This window comes from Physella acuta, unplaced genomic scaffold, assembly GCF_028476545.2.
Source record: "Physella acuta isolate Inbredline_101_S28 unplaced genomic scaffold, ASM2847654v3 ptg000079l, whole genome shotgun sequence".
Lineage (NCBI taxonomy): Eukaryota > Metazoa > Mollusca > Gastropoda > Physidae > Physella > Physella acuta.
In genome coordinates this window covers 2,317,878-2,339,988 of record NW_026731599.1, presented here as the reverse complement: position 1 = coordinate 2,339,988, position 22,111 = coordinate 2,317,878, and the positions used below count along the sequence as shown (strand labels likewise).

At 46.8% G+C, this 22,111-nt stretch overlaps 1 protein-coding gene across 10 annotated transcripts in view; it reads left to right on the top strand.

Annotated features, from left to right (window-relative positions):
• LOC131956747 (coiled-coil domain-containing protein 148) overlaps nucleotides 1–22,111 on the top strand; it is a 55,627-nt gene that overhangs the window by 19,073 nt on the left and 14,443 nt on the right. For all 10 annotated transcript variants that reach the window (XM_059321328.1, XM_059321389.1, XM_059321363.1 and 7 more), the window contains 5 exons: nucleotides 3,523–3,729; nucleotides 5,896–6,036; nucleotides 9,051–9,181; nucleotides 18,037–18,142; nucleotides 19,803–19,853. In XM_059321328.1, coding sequence (XP_059177311.1) covers nucleotides 3,523–3,729; nucleotides 5,896–6,036; nucleotides 9,051–9,181; nucleotides 18,037–18,142; nucleotides 19,803–19,853 — 636 coding nt within the window. The remainder of the gene's footprint in view (nucleotides 1–3,522; nucleotides 3,730–5,895; nucleotides 6,037–9,050; nucleotides 9,182–18,036; nucleotides 18,143–19,802; nucleotides 19,854–22,111) is intronic.

Genomic DNA, 22,111 nt, shown 5'->3' with positions numbered 1-22,111 from the left:
TCTAATTTGGTAATAGTCAGTAGGCTAAGGCGACATCTACCTCACAAGTCATGGGCCAATTTGGTAATAGTAGGCTAAGGCGACATCTACCTCACAAGTCATGGGCCAATTTGGTAATAGTAGGCTAAGGCGACATCTACCTCACAAGTCACGGTCCAATTTGGTAATAGTCAGTAGGCTAAGGCGACATCTACCTCACAAGTCATGGGCCAATTTGGTAATAGTCAGTTGGCTAAGGCGACATCTACCTCACAAGTCACGGTCTAATTTGGTAATAGTCAGTAGGCTAAGGCGACATCTACCTCACAAGTCATGGGCCAATTTGGTAATAGTAGGCTAAGGCGACATCTACCTCACAAGTCACGGTCCAATTTGGTAATAGTCAGTAGGCTAAGGCGACATCTACCTCACAAGTCACGGTCCAATTTGGTAATAGTAGGCTAAGGCGACATCTACCTCACAAGTCACGGTCCAATTTGGTAATAGTCAGTAGGCTAAGGCGACATCTACCTCACAAGTCACGGTCCAATTTGGTAATACATAACCCACACACACCTCACCTGTTACCTTACACAACCCACACACACCTCACCTGATACCTTACACAACCCACACACACCTCACCTGTTACCTTACACAACACACACACCTCACCTGTTACCTTATACAACCCACACACACCTCACCTGTTACCTTACACAACCCACACACACCTCACCTGTTACCTTACACAACCCACACACACCTCACCTGTTACAGAACCCACATACACCTCACCTGTTACTTTACACAACCCACAAACACCTCACCTGTTACCTTATACAACCCACACACACCTCACCTGTTACCTTACACAACACACACACACCTCACCTGTTACACAACCCACACACACCTCACCTGTTACCTTACACAACCCACACACACCTCACCTGTTACCTTACACAACCCACACACACCTCACCTGTTACTTTACACAACCCACAAACACCTCACCTGTTACCTTATACAACCCACACACACCTCACCTGTTACCTTACACAACACACACACACCTCACCTGTTACACAACCCACACACACCTCACCTGTTACCTTACACAACCCACACACACCTCACCTGTTACCTTACACAACCCACACACACCTCACCTGTTACCTTACACAACACACACACCTCACCTGTTACCTTATACAACCCACACACACCTCACCTGTTACCTTACACAACCCACACACACCTCACCTGTTACCTTACACAACCCACACACACCTCACCTGTTACCTTATACAACCCACACACACCTCACCTGTTACAGAACCCACATACACCTCACCTGTTACTTTACACAACCCACAAACACCTCACCTGTTACCTTATACAACCCACACACACCTCACCTGTTACCTTACACAACCCACACACACCTCACCTGTTACACAACCCACACACACCTCACCTGTTACCTTACACAACCCACACACACCTCACCTGTTACCTTACACAACCCACACACACCTCACCTGTTACCTTACACAACCCACACACACCTCACCTGTTACAGAACCCACATACACCTCACCTGTTACTTTACACAACCCACAAACACCTCACCTGTTACCTTATACAACCCACACACACCTCACCTGTTACCTTACACAACACACACACACCTCACCTGTTACACAACCCACACACACCTCACCTGTTACCTTACACAACCCACACACACCTCACCTGTTACCTTACACAACCCACACACACCTCACCTGTTACAGAACCCACACACACCTCACCTGTTACCTTACACAACCCACACACACCTCACCTGTTACCTTACACAACCCACACACACCTCACCTGTTACCTTACACAACACACACACACCTCACCTGTCACACAACCCACACACACCTCACCTGTTACAGAACCCACACACACCTCACCTGTTACCTTACACAACCCACACACACCTCACCTGTTACCTTACACAACCCACACACACCTCACCTGTCACACAACCCACACACACCTCACCTGTTACAGAACCCACACATTCCTCACCTGTCACACAACCCACACACACCTCACCTGTTACACAACCCACACACACCTCACCTGTTACCTTACACAACCCACACACACCTCACCTGTTACACAACCCACACACACCTCACCTGTTACCTTACACAACCCACATACACCTCACCTGTTACTTTACACAACACACACACACCTCACCTGTTACACAACCCACATACACCTCACCTGTTACCTTACACAACCCACATACACCTCACCTGTTACTTTACACAACACACACACACCTCACCTGTTACACAACCCACATACACCTCACCTGTCACACAACCCGCACATTCCTCACCTGTTACACAACCCACACACCTCACCTGTCACACAACCCACACACACCTCACCTGTTACACAACCCACATACACCTCACCTGTTACCTTACACAACCCACATACCTCACCTGTTACCTTACACAACCCACAAACACCTCACCTGTTACCTTATACAACCCACACACACCTCACCTGTTACCTTACACAACACACACACACCTCACCTGTTACACAACCCACACACACCTCACCTGTTACACAACCCACACACACCTCACCTGTTACAGAACCCACATACACCTCACCTGTTACACACCCCACACACACCTCACCTGTTACTTTACACAACACACACACACCTTACACAACCCACACACCTCACCTGTTACACAACCCACACACACCTCACCTGTTACACAACCCACATACACCTCACCTGTTACCTTACACAACCCACACACACCTCACCTGTTACACAACCCACATACACCTCACCTGTTACCTTACACAACCCACACACACCTCACCTGTTACCTTACACAACCTCTAACTAAAATTGATAAAAATCTTGCACTAGCTAAAGTTGTTAAAAATCTTGCACTAACTAAAGTTGATAAATATCTTGCACTAACTAAAGTTGTAAAAATCTTGCACTAACTAAAGTTGTTAAAAATCTTGCACTATCTAAAGTTGATAAATATCTTGCACTAACTAAAGTTGTAAAAATCTTGCACTAACTAAAGTTGTTAAAAATCTTGCAATAACTAAAGTTGATAAAAATCTTGCTCTAACTAAAGTTGATAAAATCTTGCACTAGCTAAATTTGTTAAAATATTGCACTAACTAAAGTCGTTAAAAATCTTGCACTAACTAAAGTTGATAAATATCTTGCACTAACTAAAGTTGTTAAAAATCTTGCACTAACTAAAGTTGATAAATATCTTGCACTAACTAAAGTTGTAAAAATCTTGCAGTAACTAAAGTTGTTAAAAATCTTGCACTTACTAAAGTTGATAAATATCTTGCAGTAAGTAAAGTTGTAAAAATCTTGCACTAACTAAAGTTGTAAAAATCTTGCACTAACTAAAGTTGTTAAAAATCTTGCACAAACTGAAGTTGATAAAAAACTGAAACTGACGTTCTCCTTGCTTTCAGTCAGACCATGAGGACTGGTGGCTGGACTACAAGTATTACCATGAGAGGCTGAAAGCCGTTTGTTCTGATTGGGCCAGGGACAGACGGGAGCTGTTGCATAAAGCCCAGATGGTTTTCTCTGAGGCAGCCATCGCGCAGGAGCTGGAGGAGGTCAAATGTGAATATTATCATCGGCAGAAACAGCTGTGCCAAGTCTTGTATGAGAGAGTAAGTACAGCCCATGTCGTTGTTCCACAGGAGGCTGCTAGTGGGTGGTACAACTTAAGGTAGTGGGTGGTACAACTTAGGGCAGTGGGTGGTACAACTTAGGGCAGTGGGTGGTACAACTTAGGGCAGTGGGTGGTACAACTTAGTGTAGTGGGTGGTACAACTTAGGGTAGTGGGTGGGTGGTACAACTTAGGGTAGTGGGTGGTACAACTTAGGGTAGTGGGTGGGTGGTACAACTTAGGGTAGTGGGTGGGTGGTACAACTTAGGGCAGTGGGTGGTACAACTTAGGGCAGTGGGTGGGTGGTACAACTTAGGGCAGTGGGTGGGTGGTACAACTTAGGGCAGTGGGTGGTACAACTTAGGGTAGTGGGTGGTACAACTTAGGGCAGTGGGTGGGTGGTACAATTTAGGGCAGTGGGTGGTACAACTTAGGGCAGTGGGTGGGTGGTACAACTTAGGGTAGTGGGTGGGTGGTACAACTTAGGGTAGTGGGTGGGTGGTACAACTTAGGGTAGTGGGTGGTACAACTTAGTGCAGTGGGTGGTACAAGTTAGGGTAGTGGGTGGGTGGTACAACTTAGGGTAGTGGGTGGTACAACTTAGGGTAGTGGGTGGGTGGTACAACTTAGGGTAGTGGGTGGGTGGTACAACTTAGGGCAGTGGGTGGGTGGTACAACTTAGGGTAGTGGGTGGGTGGTACAACTTAGGGTAGTGGGTGGGTGGTACAACTTAGGGTAGTGGGTGGGTGGTACAACTTAGGGTAGTGGGTGGTACAACTTAGGGTAGTGGGTGGGTGGTACAACTTAGGGTAGTGGGTGGGTGGTACAACTTAGTGCAGTGGGTGGTACAACTTAGTGTAGTGGGTGGTACAACTTAGTGCAGTGGGTGGGTGGTACAACTTAGGGTAGTGGGTGGGTGGTACAACTTAGTGCAGTGGGTGGTACAACTTAGTGTAGTGGGTGGTACAACTTAGTGCAGTGGGTGGGTGGTACAACTTAGGGCAGTGGGTGGGTGGTACAACTTAGGGCAGTGGGTGGTACAACTTAGTGTAGTGGGTGGTACAACTTAGGGTAGTGGGTGGGTGGTACAACTTAGGGCAGTGGGTGGTACAACTTAGTGCAGTGGGTGGGTGGTACAACTTAGGGCAGTGGGTGGGTGGTACAACTTAGAGCAGTGGGTGGGTGGTACAACTTAGTGTAGTGGGTGGTACAACTTAGTGCAGTGGGTGGGTGGTACAACTTAGGGCAGTGGGTGGGTGGTACAACTTAGGGCAGTGGGTGGGTGGTACAACTTAGTGTAGTGGGTGGTACAACTTAGTGCAGTGGGTGGGTGGTACAACTTAGGCTAGTGGGTGGTACAACTTAGGGTAGTGGGTGGTACAACTTAGTGTAGTGGGTGGTACAACTTAGTGTAGTGGGTGGTACAACTTAGTGTAGTGGTTGTTACAACTTAGGGCAGTGGGTGGGTGGTACAACTTAGGGTAGTGGGTGGTACAACTTAGGGCAGTGGGTGGGTGGTACAACTTAGTGTAGTGGGTGGGTGGTACAACTTAGTGTAGTGGGTGGTACAACTTAGGGTAGTGGGTGGGTGGTACAACTTAGTGCAGTGGGTGGTACAAGTTAGGGTAGTGGGTGGTACAACTTAGGGCAGTGGGTGGGTGGTACAACTTAGGGTAGTGGGTGGTACAACTTAGGGCAGTGGGTGGGTGGTACAACTTAGGGTAGTGGGTGGGTGGTACAACTTAGGGCAGTGGGTGGGTGGTACAACTTAGTGTAGTGGGTGGTACAACTTAGGGCAGTGGGTGGTACAACTTAGGGTAGTGGGTGGGTGGTACAACTTAGTGCAGTGGGTGGTACAACCCTGTGTCAGGTGAGTTTAATTTTGTACCTGTCAGGTGAAAGAGTTTAATTTTGTACCTGTGTCAGGTGAAAGAGTTTAATTTTGTACCTGTCAGGTGAAAGAGTTTAATTTTGTACCTGTCAGGTGAAAGAGTTTAATTTTGTACCTGTGTCAGGTGAAAGAGTTTAATTTTGTACCTGTGTCAGGTGAAAGAGTTTAATTTTGTACCTGTCAGGTGAAAGAGTTTAATTTTGTACCTGTGTCAGGTGAAAGAGTTTAATTTTGTACCTGTGTCAGGTGAAAGAGTTTAATTTTGTACCTGTCAGGTAAAAGAGTGGAGGGAGCAGAAGCTGGAGATGCTGCAGCTTGAGGCCAAGTTGAAAGAAGAGCAGAGGAGAGAGGCTCAGGAGAGAGAGCTGAGAGAGCAAGAAGCAGAGAGAAAAAGAAGGCTCAAGGAAAAAGAAGTTGTAAGGTTCAAACATTTTCTTTACCTGAAAGGAAGTACAATGCAACAGACTTATTTATCCAAATGGCAACACTCATCCTCTAAACTGACCGACTGACCTGCACATGTTTAGTCATTCAAACTGACAGACTGACCTCACATATTTAGTCATCCAAACTGACAGACTGACCTGCACATATTTAGTCATCCAAACTGACCGACTGACCTGCACATGTGACACTGTCAGTGGCAGACCTGACAAGACTAGCACATGGAGCAGATCTCAACACATTTGCTCCTAATGAGGCAATTAAAGACCTGACGCGACCACTATTTCACATCATGGGTCTAGCGTTTATTATTGTGTATAAAGCAAGAGAATGCATTTCACAATGTAAATAGCGAGCCCCTGAAGAACATCTAAGGCCCCCTCCAATGAAATACAATTTATATAGAAAATATATACTTTACCAGTGTCCAACCCCCTCCTTGGAAAATTTAGTCCCCAAGAATGGATAAAATTATCCTGGGGAAGGACGTCTGACACAGGTTAAAGTATATATTTTCTATATAAATTAAACATTTTCTATATAAATTATACATTTTCTATATAAATTATACATTTTCTATATAAATTATACATTTTCTATATAAATTATACATTTTCTATATAAATTATACATTTTCTATATAAATTATACATTTTCTATATAAATTATACATTTTCTATATAAATTATACATTTTCTATATAAATTATACATTTTCTATATAAATTATATTTCTTTCGGGGGGTGGTAGGGGGGTATCAATAACGTCATTTTATTTTGTTTACTTTTTAGCTTTAGAACTGGACATATTTCATTACGTTTTGAAAACTTCCTATATGTTCTATGTGATGTCACAGTCTTTCACTATGAATCTTTTAAATTTCCTTGTGTTGTCTCTAAAGTGTTTCCAACAGACAGAAAGACAGACAGACAGACAGAATAGCAAAACTATTATAGTGATTTAAACAGATATTTAAATAGAATCTATATTAAGGCTTTATATTAAGCCTATATATAGGCTTTAGAACTGATAATCAGAGTCATATTTTTAGAAATTAATTAATTTTACTGGGACATAATGAGATAGACGCTGGCCAAAAACTTGCACCATGACCATAGCTCTAATAAATAAATGCTGCAGTGACACCATTGATATATTTTCTTTGAGTGAAAACATTCCTTTTTACAAGCTTTTATCTAACTTGATTCCTCATTCTTTTGTTGTCTGTCAAAACTTGCAAGCAAAATTTCTCTTCCTAAATATTACGAAATAATATAATGACCCGTGCTTTTCTTGAGTTACTTAAATACTAGTCTATTATTATATACGAGCTGACCCACACCATTTGCATACACTGCTGTTTATTTGTTTTATTTTTCTACTTTTCAGTAATTCATAATTTGTGAATTCAACACTACCAATGCTGCAACTGAAAATATTTTGCTTTAAAACACTATCAGTAGCTGATAGATTATATATATAGATTTAAGGAAAATCATTTATTTTCTCCTTTTAAGTGCATGATTATATATAAGCTTGTTATTAAAACCTATTTTTAGTCAAGAACATGTTATGAATTATAATAATTGGGCTGGTAAGTAGGTCACCAACCAGTTCTATGGCTCAATAAAACCTGCATGAACCATAGAACTTGTTGGTGACCTACTTACCGGCCCTATTATGAAAATGATGAACACATTTTAAAAATAATTTCAAACAAAAGTTGTTGGGTGTTATCTCCCTTACAACCTGAATTTGGTGGCACTATGCCCCCCTCAAAGAGATGCCTGAAAAAAACTCTGCCTCTAAATACGTTGTTGTTGTTTGTTGTTTATAGTCCGTTTTCAATCTTGAGATTATATCACAGACTGTGGTTTTTAAAGTTATTTTTGTTTATGTTCAATTTTATTTGGTTCTATTTCCTTTCAGTTTTGGAATTGTCTGAGATTTTTATTGTCTGAGTTTTTTATTGTCTGAGTTTTTTATTAGATGAGTTTTTTATTGGATGAGTTTTTTATTGGATGAGTTTTTTACTTTCTCGTATATACGTAGTATAGAGAAAGTCTTGTAATCGTGCAAAAAAAGTAAATCGAGATTTTTACAAATCTCGACGTTTTACACCTCACTGATATGGAAAAACATAATTTTGCAATCTTGTCCATATGTCTGTGTGTGTGTGTGTGTGTCTGTCTGTCTGTGTGTAAACACAATAACTTGAGTACCGTTACAGCTAGGTTGATGAAATTTCATATATAAGTATTTTACCAAAATCGTAGATCCGTATCAACTTTTGTGCGATTTCCGATAGCCGGAAGTGGTACTTTTTCTACTTTGAATTTTTCAAAAGCCTATAACTTGAGTACTATTTTAGATAGATAAATGAAATTTCACATGTAAGTAAAAGATCTAATTTTCTACCCTCTTTCAAATTTTGAGTAATTTCCGTTGACCGGAAGTTCTAATTTACGCTATTTCCGATTTCTCAAAAAACGCATGTAAATTTATTAAGTACTAATAATATTGGGCACTATTATGCACATTTTGTTTAGGCGTTCGCTTGGTGCGCAATTCTTTTTTCTATGAGATTCTATTCTATTTTTAAAAGTTTAAGTAAATTGAAAATCATGTCTATATTCCAATTTATATAAGAATATTCAAGAAATTTTAGGGGAGATCACTCCAGGTTTTTATTGGATGAGTTATATATTTTGTTATGGGGTGATGTTTATTTATTTATTTATTTTTTTTGGTGTCTAATTTCTGTTTGGTAGCTTTATTTATTTATTTATTTTTATTGATATTTTTTTTCATATCTTTCTTTAGTTTGGTTATATTTTATTATTGTTTAGTGGGTTTTTCTAAGAAATAATCCACCTCTATATAGTGAGAAATCCACTTCCAAATACTCATTATTTAATCTCTCTTCAAATATTGAACAGCCTCAAGTATTAAAAAAATTAAAATCCTATGACGTTGATTTGAACAGATTGGACAATACAACATGATCAAAGAAAAAAAACGTTTAGAAATGGAAGAGGCTACGAAGAGAAGGTTGAAGGAACTGAAGGAATTGATGGAGAAACAGGCAGCTTTTGATAGAGATCGCATTAAGTTCAGGTCAGTGGTTGATAGCTAGGGATAGTAGAATTAAGTGCTGGTCAGTGGCTGGTAGCTAGGGAGAGTAGAATTAAGTGCTGGTCAGTGGCTGGTAGCTAGGGAGAGTAGAATTAAGTGCTGGTCAGTGGCTGGTAGCTAGGGAGAGTCAAATTAAGTGCTGGTCAGTGGCTGGTAGCTAGGGAGAGTAAGTGCTGGTCAGTGGCTGGTAGCTAGGGAGAGTAGAATTAAGTGCTGGTCAGTGGCTAGTAGCTAGGGAGAGTAGAATTAAGTGCTGGTCAGTGGCTGGTAGCTAGGGAGAGTAGAATTAAGTGCTGGTCAGTGGCTGGTAGCTAGGGAGAGTAGAATTAAGTGCTGGTCAGTGGCTGGTAGCTAGGGAGAGTAGAATTAAGTGCTGGTCAGTGGCTGGTAGCTAGGGAGAGTAGAATTAAGTGCTGGTCAGTGGCTGGTAGCTAGGGAGAGTAGAATTAAGTGCTGGTCAGTGGCTGGTAGCTAGGGAGAGTAAGTGCTGGTCAGTGGCTGGTAGCTAGGGAGAGTAAGTGCTGGTCAGTGGCTGGTAGCTAGGGAGAGTAGAATTAAGTGCTGGTCAGTGGCTGGTAGCTAGGGAGAGTCAAATTAAGTGCTGGTCAGTGGCTGGTAGCTAGGGAGAGTAAGTGCTGGTCAGTGGCTGGTAGCTAAGGAGAGTAGAATTAAGTGCTGGTCAGTGGCTGGTAGCTAGGGAGAGTAAGTGCTGGTCAGTGGCTGGTAGCTAGGGAGAGTAGAATTAAGTGCTGGTCAGTGGCTGGTAGCTAGGGAGAGTAGAATTAAGTGCTGGTCAGTGGCTGGTAGCTAGGGAGAGTAGAATTAAGTGCTGGTCAGTGGCTGGTAGCTAGGGAGAGTAGAATTAAGTGCTGGTCAGTGGCTGGTAGCTAGGGAGAGTAAGTGCTGGTCAGTGGCTGGTAGCTAGGGAGAGTAAGTGCTGGTCAGTGGCTGGTAGCTAGGGAGAGTAGAATTAAGTGCTGGTCAGTGGCTGGTAGCTAGGGAGAGTAAGTGCTGGTCAGTGGCTGGTAGCTAGGGAGAGTAGAATTAAGTGCTGGTCAGTGGCTGGTAGCTAGGGAGAGTAGAATTAAGTGCTGGTCAGTGGCTGGTAGCTAGGGAGAGTAAGTGCTGGTCAGTGGCTGGTAGCTAGGGAGAGTAGAATTAAGTGCTGGTCAGTGGCTGGTAGCTAGGGAGAGTAGAATTAAGTGCTGGTCAGTGGCTGGTAGCTAGGGAGAGTAAGTGCTGGTCAGTGGCTGGTAGCTAGGGAGAGTAGAATTAAGTGCTGGTCAGTGGCTGGTAGCTAGGGAGAGTAGAATTAAGTGCTGGTCAGTGGCTGGTAGCTAGGGAGAGTAGAATTAAGTGCTGGTCAGTGGCTGGTAGCTAGGGAGAGTAGAATTAAGTGCTGGTCAGTGGCTGGTAGCTAGGGAGAGTAGAATTAAGTGCTGGTCAGTGGCAGGTAGCTAGGGAGAGTAGAATTAAGTGCTGGTCAGTGGCTGGTAGCTAGGGAGAGTAGAATTAAGTGCTGGTCAGTGGCTGGTAGCTAGGGAGAGTAGAATTAAGTGCTGGTCAGTGGCTGGTAGCTAGGGAGAGTAAGTGCTGGTCAGTGGCTGGTAGCTAGGGAGAGTAGAATTAAGTGCTGGTCAGTGGCTGGTAGCTAGGGAGAGTAGAATTAAGTGCTGGTCAGTGGCTGGTAGCTAGGGAGAGTAGAATTAAGTGCTGGTCAGTGGCTGGTAGCTAGGGAGAGTCAAATTAAGTGCTGGTCAGTGGCTGGTAGCTAGGGAGAGTAAGTGCTGGTCAGTGGCTGGTAGCTAGGGAGAGTAGAATTAAGTGCTGGTCAGTGGCTAGTAGCTAGGGAGAGTAGAATTAAGTGCTGGTCAGTGGCTGGTAGCTAGGGAGAGTAGAATTAAGTGCTGGTCAGTGGCTGGTAGCTAGGGAGAGTAGAATTAAGTGCTGGTCAGTGGCTGGTAGCTAGGGAGAGTAGAATTAAGTGCTGGTCAGTGGCTGGTAGCTAGGGAGAGTAGAATTAAGTGCTGGTCAGTGGCTGGTAGCTAGGGAGAGTAGAATTAAGTGCTGGTCAGTGGCTGGTAGCTAGGGAGAGTAAGTGCTGGTCAGTGGCTGGTAGCTAGGGAGAGTAAGTGCTGGTCAGTGGCTGGTAGCTAGGGAGAGTAGAATTAAGTGCTGGTCAGTGGCTGGTAGCTAGGGAGAGTCAAATTAAGTGCTGGTCAGTGGCTGGTAGCTAGGGAGAGTAAGTGCTGGTCAGTGGCTGGTAGCTAAGGAGAGTAGAATTAAGTGCTGGTCAGTGGCTGGTAGCTAGGGAGAGTAAGTGCTGGTCAGTGGCTGGTAGCTAGGGAGAGTAGAATTAAGTGCTGGTCAGTGGCTGGTAGCTAGGGAGAGTAGAATTAAGTGCTGGTCAGTGGCTGGTAGCTAGGGAGAGTAGAATTAAGTGCTGGTCAGTGGCTGGTAGCTAGGGAGAGTAGAATTAAGTGCTGGTCAGTGGCTGGTAGCTAGGGAGAGTAAGTGCTGGTCAGTGGCTGGTAGCTAGGGAGAGTAAGTGCTGGTCAGTGGCTGGTAGCTAGGGAGAGTAGAATTAAGTGCTGGTCAGTGGCTGGTAGCTAGGGAGAGTAAGTGCTGGTCAGTGGCTGGTAGCTAGGGAGAGTAGAATTAAGTGCTGGTCAGTGGCTGGTAGCTAGGGAGAGTAGAATTAAGTGCTGGTCAGTGGCTGGTAGCTAGGGAGAGTAAGTGCTGGTCAGTGGCTGGTAGCTAGGGAGAGTAGAATTAAGTGCTGGTCAGTGGCTGGTAGCTAGGGAGAGTAGAATTAAGTGCTGGTCAGTGGCTGGTAGCTAGGGAGAGTAAGTGCTGGTCAGTGGCTGGTAGCTAGGGAGAGTAGAATTAAGTGCTGGTCAGTGGCTGGTAGCTAGGGAGAGTAGAATTAAGTGCTGGTCAGTGGCTGGTAGCTAGGGAGAGTAGAATTAAGTGCTGGTCAGTGGCTGGTAGCTAGGGAGAGTAGAATTAAGTGCTGGTCAGTGGCTGGTAGCTAGGGAGAGTAGAATTAAGTGCTGGTCAGTGGCAGGTAGCTAGGGAGAGTAGAATTAAGTGCTGGTCAGTGGCTGGTAGCTAGGGAGAGTAGAATTAAGTGCTGGTCAGTGGCTGGTAGCTAGGGAGAGTAGAATTAAGTGCTGGTCAGTGGCTGGTAGCTAGGGAGAGTAAGTGCTGGTCAGTGGCTGGTAGCTAGGGAGAGTAGAATTAAGTGCTGGTCAGTGGCTGGTAGCTAGGGAGAGTAAGTGCTGATCAGTGGCTGGTAGCTAGGGAGAGTAGAATTAAGTGCTGGTCAGTGGCTGGTAGCTAGGGAGAGTAGAATTAAGTGCTGGTCAGTGGCTGGTAGCTAGGGAGAGTAAGTGCTGGTCAGTGGCTGGTAGCTAGGGAGAGTAGAATTAAGTGCTGGTCAGTGGCTGGTAGCTAGGGAGAGTAAGTGCTGGTCAGTGGCTGGTAGCTAGGGAGAGTAGAATTAAGTGCTGGTCAGTGGCTGGTAGCTAGGGAGAGTAAGTGCTGGTCAGTGGCTGGTAGCTAGGGAGAGTAGAATTAAGTGCTGGTCAGTGGCTGGTAGCTAGGGAGAGTAGAATTAAGTGCTGGTCAGTGGCTGGTAGCTAGGGAGAGTAGAATTAAGTGCTGGTCAGTGGCTGGTAGCTAGGGAGAGTAGAATTAAGTGCTGGTCAGTGGCTGGTAGCTAGGGAGAGTAGAATTAAGTGCTGGTCAGTGGCTGGTAGCTAGGGAGAGTAGAATTAAGTGCTGGTCAGTGGCTGGTAGCTAGGGAGAGTAGAATTAAGTGCTGGTCAGTGGCTAGTAGCTAGGGAGAGTAGAATTAAGTGCTGGTCAGTGGCTGGTAGCTAGGGAGAGTAGAATTAAGTGCTGGTCAGTGGCTGGTAGCTAGGGAGAGTAGAATTAAGTGCTGGTCAGTGGCTGGTAGCTAGGGAGAGTAGAATTAAGTGCTGGTCAGTGGCTGGTAGCTAGGGAGAGTAGAATTAAGTGCTGGTCAGTGGCTGGTAGCTAGGGAGAGTAAGTGCTGGTCAGTGGCTGGTAGCTAGGGAGAGTAAGTGCTGGTCAGTGGCTGGTAGCTAGGGAGAGTAGAATTAAGTGCTGGTCAGTGGCTGGTAGCTAGGGAGAGTAAGTGCTGGTCAGTGGCTGGTAGCTAGGGAGAGTAGAATTAAGTGCTGGTCAGTGGCTGGTAGCTAGGGAGAGTAGAATTAAGTGCTGGTCAGTGGCTGGTAGCTAGGGAGAGTAAGTGCTGGTCAGTGGCTGGTAGCTAGGGAGAGTAGAATTAAGTGCTGGTCAGTGGCTGGTAGCTAGGGAGAGTAGAATTAAGTGCTGGTCAGTGGCTGGTAGCTAGGGAGAGTAAGTGCTGGTCAGTGGCTGGTAGCTAGGGAGAGTAGAATTAAGTGCTGGTCAGTGGCTGGTAGCTAGGGAGAGTAGAATTAAGTGCTGGTCAGTGGCTGGTAGCTAGGGAGAGTAGAATTAAGTGCTGGTCAGTGGCTGGTAGCTAGGGAGAGTAGAATTAAGTGCTGGTCAGTGGCTGGTAGCTAGGGAGAGTAGAATTAAGTGCTGGTCAGTGGCAGGTAGCTAGGGAGAGTAGAATTAAGTGCTGGTCAGTGGCTGGTAGCTAGGGAGAGTAGAATTAAGTGCTGGTCAGTGGCTGGTAGCTAGGGAGAGTAGAATTAAGTGCTGGTCAGTGGCTGGTAGCTAGGGAGAGTAAGTGCTGGTCAGTGGCTGGTAGCTAGGGAGAGTAGAATTAAGTGCTGGTCAGTGGCTGGTAGCTAGGGAGAGTAAGTGCTGATCAGTGGCTGGTAGCTAGGGAGAGTAGAATTAAGTGCTGGTCAGTGGCTGGTAGCTAGGGAGAGTAGAATTAAGTGCTGGTCAGTGGCTGGTAGCTAGGGAGAGTAAGTGCTGGTCAGTGGCTGGTAGCTAGGGAGAGTAGAATTAAGTGCTGGTCAGTGGCTGGTAGCTAGGGAGAGTAAGTGCTGGTCAGTGGCTGGTAGCTAGGGAGAGTAGAATTAAGTGCTGGTCAGTGGCTGGTAGCTAGGGAGAGTAAGTGCTGGTCAGTGGCTGGTAGCTAGGGAGAGTAGAATTAAGTGCTGGTCAGTGGCTGGTAGCTAGGGAGAGTAGAATTAAGTGCTGGTCAGTGGCTGGTAGCTAGGGAGAGTAGAATTAAGTGCTGGTCAGTGGCTGGTAGCTAGGGAGAGTAGAATTAAGTGCTGGTCAGTGGCTGGTAGCTAGGGAGAGTAGAATTAAGTGCTGGTCAGTGGCTGGTAGCTAGGGAGAGTAGAATTAAGTGCTGGTCAGTGGCTGGTAGCTAGGGAGAGTAGAATTAAGTGCTGGTCAGTGGCTAGTAGCTAGGGAGAGTAGAATTAAGTGCTGGTCAGTGGCTGGTAGCTAGGGAGAGTAGAATTAAGTGCTGGTCAGTGGCTGGTAGCTAGGGAGAGTAGAATTAAGTGCTGGTCAGTGGCTGGTAGCTAGGGAGAGTAGAATTAAGTGCTGGTCAGTGGCTGGTAGCTAGGGAGAGTAGAATTAAGTGCTGGTCAGTGGCTGGTAGCTAGGGAGAGTAAGTGCTGGTCAGTGGCTGGTAGCTAGGGAGAGTAAGTGCTGGTCAGTGGCTGGTAGCTAGGGAGAGTAGAATTAAGTGCTGGTCAGTGGCTGGTAGCTAGGGAGAGTAAGTGCTGGTCAGTGGCTGGTAGCTAGGGAGAGTAAGTGCTGGTCAGTGGCTGGTAGCTAGGGAGAGTAGAATTAAGTGCTGGTCAGTGGCTGGTAGCTAGGGAGAGTAAGTGCTGGTCAGTGGCTGGTAGCTAGGGAGAGTAGAATTAAGTGCTGGTCAGTGGCTGGTAGCTAGGGAGAGTAAGTGCTGGTCAGTGGCTGGTAGCTAGGGAGAGTAAGTGCTGGTCAGTGGCTGGTAGCTAGGGAGAGTAGAATTAAGTGCTGGTCAGTGGCTGGTAGCTAGGGAGAGTAGAATTAAGTGCTGGTCAGTGGCTGGTAGCTAGGGAGAGTAGAATTAAGTGCTGGTCAGTGGCTGGTAGCTAGGGAGAGTAGAATTAAGTGCTGGTCAGTGGCTGGTAGCTAGGGAGAGTAAGTGCTGGTCAGTGGCTGGTAGCTAGGGAGAGTAAGTGCTGGTCAGTGGCTGGTAGCTAGGGAGAGTAGAATTAAGTGCTGGTCAGTGGCTGGTAGCTAGGGAGAGTAAGTGCTGGTCAGTGGCTGGTAGCTAGGGAGAGTAGAATTAAGTGCTGGTCAGTGGCTGGTAGCTAGGGAGAGTAGAATTAAGTGCTGGTCAGTGGCTGGTAGCTAGGGAGAGTAAGTGCTGGTCAGTGGCTGGTAGCTAGGGAGAGTAGAATTAAGTGCTGGTCAGTGGCTGGTAGCTAGGGAGAGTAGAATTAAGTGCTGGTCAGTGGCTGGTAGCTAGGGAGAGTAAGTGCTGGTCAGTGGCTGGTAGCTAGGGAGAGTAGAATTAAGTGCTGGTCAGTGGCTGGTAGCTAGGGAGAGTAGAATTAAGTGCTGGTCAGTGGCTGGTAGCTAGGGAGAGTAGAATTAAGTGCTGGTCAGTGGCTGGTAGCTAGGGAGAGTAGAATTAAGTGCTGGTCAGTGGCTGGTAGCTAGGGAGAGTAGAATTAAGTGCTGGTCAGTGGCAGGTAGCTAGGGAGAGTAGAATTAAGTGCTGGTCAGTGGCTGGTAGCTAGGGAGAGTAGAATTAAGTGCTGGTCAGTGGCTGGTAGCTAGGGAGAGTAGAATTAAGTGCTGGTCAGTGGCTGGTAGCTAGGGAGAGTAAGTGCTGGTCAGTGGCTGGTAGCTAGGGAGAGTAGAATTAAGTGCTGGTCAGTGGCTGGTAGCTAGGGAGAGTAAGTGCTGGTCAGTGGCTGGTAGCTAGGGAGAGTAGAATTAAGTGCTGGTCAGTGGCTGGTAGCTAGGGAGAGTAGAATTAAGTGCTGGTCAGTGGCTGGTAGCTAGGGAGAGTAAGTGCTGGTCAGTGGCTGGTAGCTAGGGAGAGTAGAATTAAGTGCTGGTCAGTGGCTGGTAGCTAGGGAGAGTAAGTGCTGGTCAGTGGCTGGTAGCTAGGGAGAGTAGAATTAAGTGCTGGTCAGTGGCTGGTAGCTAGGGAGAGTAAGTGCTGGTCAGTGGCTGGTAGCTAGGGAGAGTAGAATTAAGTGCTGGTCAGTGGCTGGTAGCTAGGGAGAGTAGAATTAAGTGCTGGTCAGTGGCTGGTAGCTAGGGAGAGTAGAATTAAGTGCTGGTCAGTGGCTGGTAGCTAGGGAGAGTAGAATTAAGTGCTGGTCAGTGGCTGGTAGCTAGGGAGAGTAGAATTAAGTGCTGGTCAGTGGCTGGTAGCTAGGGAGAGTAGAATTAAGTGCTGGTCAGTGGCTGGTAGCTAGGGAGAGTAGAATTAAGTGCTGGTCAGTGGCTAGTAGCTAGGGAGAGTAGAATTAAGTGCTGGTCAGTGGCTGGTAGCTAGGGAGAGTAGAATTAAGTGCTGGTCAGTGGCTGGTAGCTAGGGAGAGTAGAATTAAGTGCTGGTCAGTGGCTGGTAGCTAGGGAGAGTAGAATTAAGTGCTGGTCAGTGGCTGGTAGCTAGGGAGAGTAGAATTAAGTGCTGGTCAGTGGCTGGTAGCTAGGGAGAGTAAGTGCTGGTCAGTGGCTGGTAGCTAGGGAGAGTAAGTGCTGGTCAGTGGCTGGTAGCTAGGGAGAGTAGAATTAAGTGCTGGTCAGTGGCTGGTAGCTAGGGAGAGTAAGTGCTGGTCAGTGGCTGGTAGCTAGGGAGAGTAAGTGCTGGTCAGTGGCTGGTAGCTAGGGAGAGTAGAATTAAGTGCTGGTCAGTGGCTGGTAGCTAGGGAGAGTAAGTGCTGGTCAGTGGCTGGTAGCTAGGGAGAGTAGAATTAAGTGCTGGTCAGTGGCTGGTAGCTAGGGAGAGTAAGTGCTGGTCAGTGGCTGGTAGCTAGGGAGAGTAAGTGCTGGTCAGTGGCTGGTAGCTAGGGAGAGTAGAATTAAGTGCTGGTCAGTGGCTGGTAGCTAGGGAGAGTAAGTGCTGGTCAGTGGCTGGTAGCTAGGGAGAGTAGAATTAAGTGCTGGTCAGTGGCTGGTAGCTAGGGAGAGTAGAATTAAGTGCTGGTCAGTAGCTGGTAGCTAGGGAGAGTAGAATTAAGTGCTGGTCAGTAGCTGGTAGCAAGGGAGAGTAGAATTAAGTGCTGGTCAGTGGCTGGTAGCTAGGGAGAGTAGAATTAAGTGCTGGTCAGTGGCTGGTAGCTAGGGAGAGTAGAATTAAGTGCTGGTCAGTGGCTGGTAGCTAGGGAGAGTAGAATTAAGTGCTGGTCAGTAGCTGGTAGCAAGGGAGAGTAGAATTAAGTGCTGGTCAGTGGCTGGTAGCTAGGGAGAGTAGAATTAAGTGCTGGTCAGTGGCTGGTAGCTAGGGAGAGTAGAATTAAGTGCTGGTCAGTGGCTGGTAGCTAGGGAGAGTAGAATTAAGTGCTGGTCAGTGGCTGGTAGCTAGGGAGAGTAGAATTAAGTGCTGGTCAGTGGCTGGTAGCTAGGGAGAGTAAGTGCTGGTCAGTGGCTGGTAGCTAGGGAGAGTAGAATTTGGTCATACATACCCCACATTTGGTCATACAGCCCCCACATTTGGTCATACATACCCCACATTTGGTCATACATACCCCACATTTGGTCATACAGCCCCCACATTATCCCCCACATGTGGTCATACATCCCCCACATTATCCCCCACATTTGGTCATACATCCCCCACATTTGGTCATATATCCCCCACATTTGGTCATACATCCCCCACATTATCCCCCACATGTGGTCAACAGGGAGGAACAAATCTCAAGAAAAATTGATGAAAGAAAAAAGAAAGAAGAAGAAAAGGCACAAGAGGCTGAGGAAATGGAGGCAAGGCTGGAAGCATTGAGGGCTCAGGTGAGATTCATTGAGGGCTCAGGTGAGATTCATTGAGGGCTCAGGTGAGATTCATTGAGGGCTCAGGTGAGATTCATTGAGGGCTCAGGTGAGAATCATTGAATTTGTCAGGTGAGAATCATTGAATTTGTCAGGTGAGAATCATTGAATTTGTCAGGTGAGAATCATTGAGGGCTCAGGTGAGAATCATTGAGGGCTCAGGTGAGAATCATTGAATTTGTCAGGTGAGAATCATTGAGTTTGTCAGGTGAGAATCATTGAATTTGTCAGATGAGAATCATTGAATTTGTCAGATGAGAATCATTGAGTTTGTCAGGTGAGAATCATTGAATTTGTCAGATGAGAATCATTGAATTTGTCAGGTGAGAATCATTGAATTTGTCAGGTGAGAATCATTGAATTTGTCAGGTGAGAATCATTGAGTTTGTCAGGTGAGAATCATTGAATTTGTCAGATGAGAATCATTGTGTTTGTCAGGTGACAATCATTGAATTTGTCAGGTGAGAATCATTGAATTTGTCAGATGAGAATCATTGAATTTGTCAGATGAGAATCATTGAATTTGTCAGATGAGAATCATTGAATTTGTCAGATGAGAATCATTGAATTTGTCAGATGAGAATCATTGAATTTGTCAGGTGAGAATCATTAAATTTGTCAGGTGAGAATCATTGAATTTGTCAGATGAGAATCATTGAATTTGTCAGGTGAGAATCATTAAATTTGTCAGGTGAGAATCCTTGACTTTGTCAGGTGTGAAAGGTGAGACCCAGAGAGAATTAGAATTTGCGGACAATAGATCTCCAAGGCTTGAGCCTGACATTGTGCCTTAAGACACAACTTGTCTAAGTTTATACCACAGGGTCAAAGGTTATCCCTAACATCTTGTGTACTTCCACCCCACTTTATACCACAGGGTCAAAGGTTATCCCTAACATCTTGTGTACTTCCACCCCACTTTATACCACAGGGTCAAAGGTTATCCCTAACATCTTGTGTACTTCCACCCCACTTTATACCACAGGGTCAAAGGTTATCCCTATCATCTTGTGTACTTCCACCCCACTTTATACCACAGGGTCAAAGGTTATCCCTATCATCTTGTGTACTTCCACCCCACTTTATACCACAGGGTCAAAGGTTATCCCTATCATCTTGTGTACTTCCACCCCACTTTATACCACAGGGTCAAAGGTTATCCCTAACATCTTGTGTACTTCCACCCCACTTTATACCACAGGGTCAAAGGTTACCCCTAACATCTTGTGTACTTCCACCCCACTTTATACCACAGGGTCAAAGGTTACCCCTAACATCTTGTGTACTTCCACCCCACTTTATACCACAGGGTCAAAGGTTATCCCTAACATCTTGTGTACTTCCACCCCACTTTATACCACAGGGTCAAAGGTTATCCCTAACATCTTGTGTACTTCCACCCCACTTTATACCACAGGGTCAAAGGTTATCCCTAACATCTTGTGTACTTCCACCCCACTTTATACCACAGGGTCAAAGGTTATCCCTATCATCTTGTGTACTTCCACCCCACTTTATACCACAGGGTCAAAGGTTATCCCTAACATCTTGTGTACTTCCACCCCACTTTATACCACAGGGTCAAATGTTATCCCTAACATCTTGTGTACTTTCACCCCAGGTGCGTGTCATAGCTGACAGTGACCCGCTTAGGACAACTCAAGGAACAAAGGTCAGTTCTCTCTCAACATCTAAGGTCAGTTCTCTCTCAACATCTAAGGTCAGTTCTCTCTCAACATCTAAGGTCAGTTCTCTCTCAACATCTAAGGTCAGTTCTCTCTCAACATCTAAGGTCAGTTCTCTCTTAACATCTAAGGTCAGTTCTCTCTCAACATCTAAGGTCAGTTCTCTCTCAACATCTAAGGTCAGTTCTCTCTCAACATCTAGCAAAGGTCATATACATATCAACAGCAGATAAAAACTGTTCTCTAAGTAAATCTGCAGTGTCCCATGCTGTGTGTGTCCCCATGCTGTGTCCCCATGCTGTGTGTGTCCCCATGCTGTGTGTGTCCCCATGATGTGTGTGTCCCCATGCTGTGTGTGTCCCCATGCTGTGTGTGTCCCCATGCTGTGTCCCCATGCTGTGTCCCCATGCTGTGTGTGTCCCCATGCTGTGTCCCCATGCTGTGTCCCCATGCTGTGTGTGTCCCCATGCTGTGTGTGTCCCCATGCTGTGTGTGTCCCCATGCTGTGTCCCCATGCTGTGTGTGTCCCCATGCTGTGTGTGTCCCCATGCTGTGTGTGTCCCCATGCTGTGTGTGTCCCCATGCTGTGTGTGTCCCCATGCTGTGTGTGTCCCCATGCTGTGTGTGTCCCCATGCTGTGTGTGTCCCCATGCTGTGTCCCCATGCTGTGTGTGTCCCCATGCTGTGTGTGCCCCATGCTGTGTGTGTCCCCATGCTGTGTGTGTCCCCATGCTGTGTGTGTCCCCATGCTGTGTGTGTCCCCATGCTGTGTGTGTCCCCATGCTGTGTGTGTCCCCATGCTGTGTCCCCATGCTGTGTCCCCATGCTGTGTCCCCATGCTGTGTCCCCATGCTGTGTCCCCATGCTGTGTCCCCATGCTGTGTCCCCATGCTGTGTCCCCATGCTGTGTGTGTCCCCATGCTGTGTGTGTCCCCATGCTGTGTCCCCATGCTGTGTGTGTCCCCATGCTGTGTGTGTCCCCATGCTGTGTGTGTCCCCATGCTGTGTGTGTCCCCATGCTGTGTGTGTCCCCATGCTGTGTGTGTCCCCATGCTGTGTCCCCATGCTGTGTCCCCATGTTGTGTGTGTCCCCATGCTGTGTGTGTCCCCATGCTGTGTGTGTCCCCATGCTGTGTGTGTCCCCATGCTGTGTGTGTCCCCATGCTGTGTCCCCATGCTGTGTGTGTCCCCATGTTGTGTGTGTCCCCATGCTGTGTGTGTCCCCATGCTGTGTCCCCATGCTGTGTGTGTCCCCATGCTGTGTCCCCATGCTGTGTCCCCATGCTGTGTCCCCATGCTGTGTGTGTCCCCATGCTGTGTCCCCATGCTGTGTCCCCATGCTGTGTCCCCATGCTGTGTGTGTCCCCATGCTGTGTGTGTCCCCATGCTGTGTGTGTCCCCATGCTGTGTCCCCATGCTGTGTGTGTCCCCATGCTGTGTGTGTCCCCATGCTGTGTGTGTCCCCATGCTGTGTGTGTCCCCATGCTGTGTGTGTCCCCATGCTGTGTGTGTCCCCATGCTGTGTGTGTCCCCATGCTGTGTATGTCCCCATGCTGTGTGTGTCCCCATGCTGTGTGTGTCCCCATGATGTGTGTGTCCCCATGATGTGTGTGTCCCCATGCTGTGTCCCCATGCTGTGTGTGTCCCCATGCTGTGTGTGTCCCCATGCTGTGTGTGTCCCCATGCTGTGTGTGTCCCCATGCTGTGTCCCCATGCTGTGTGTGTCCCCATGTTGTGTGTCCCCATGCTGTGTCCCCATGCTGTGTGTGTCCCCATGCTGTGTGTGTCCCCATGCTGTGTGTGTCCCCATGCTGTGTCCCCATGCTGTGTCCCCATGCTGTGTGTGTCCCCATGATGTGTGTGTCCCCATGCTGTGTCCCCATGATGTGTGTGTCCCCATGCTGTGTGTGTCCCCATGCTGTGTCCCCATGCTGTGTGTGTCCCCATGCTGTGTGTGTCCCCATGCTGTGTGTGTCCCCATGTTGTGTGTGTCCCCATGCTGTGTGTGTCCCCATGCTGTGTGTGTCCCCATGCTGTGTCCCCATGCTGTGTCCCCATGCTGTGTCCCCATGCTGTGTGTGTCCCCATGCTGTGTGTGTCCCCATGCTGTGTGTGTCCCCATGCTGTGTGTGTCCCCATGCTGTGTGTGTCCCCATGCTGTGTGTCCCCATGCTGTGTGTGTCCCCATGCTGTGTCTGTGTCCCCATGCTGTGTGTGTCCCCATGCTGTGTGTGTCCCCATGCTG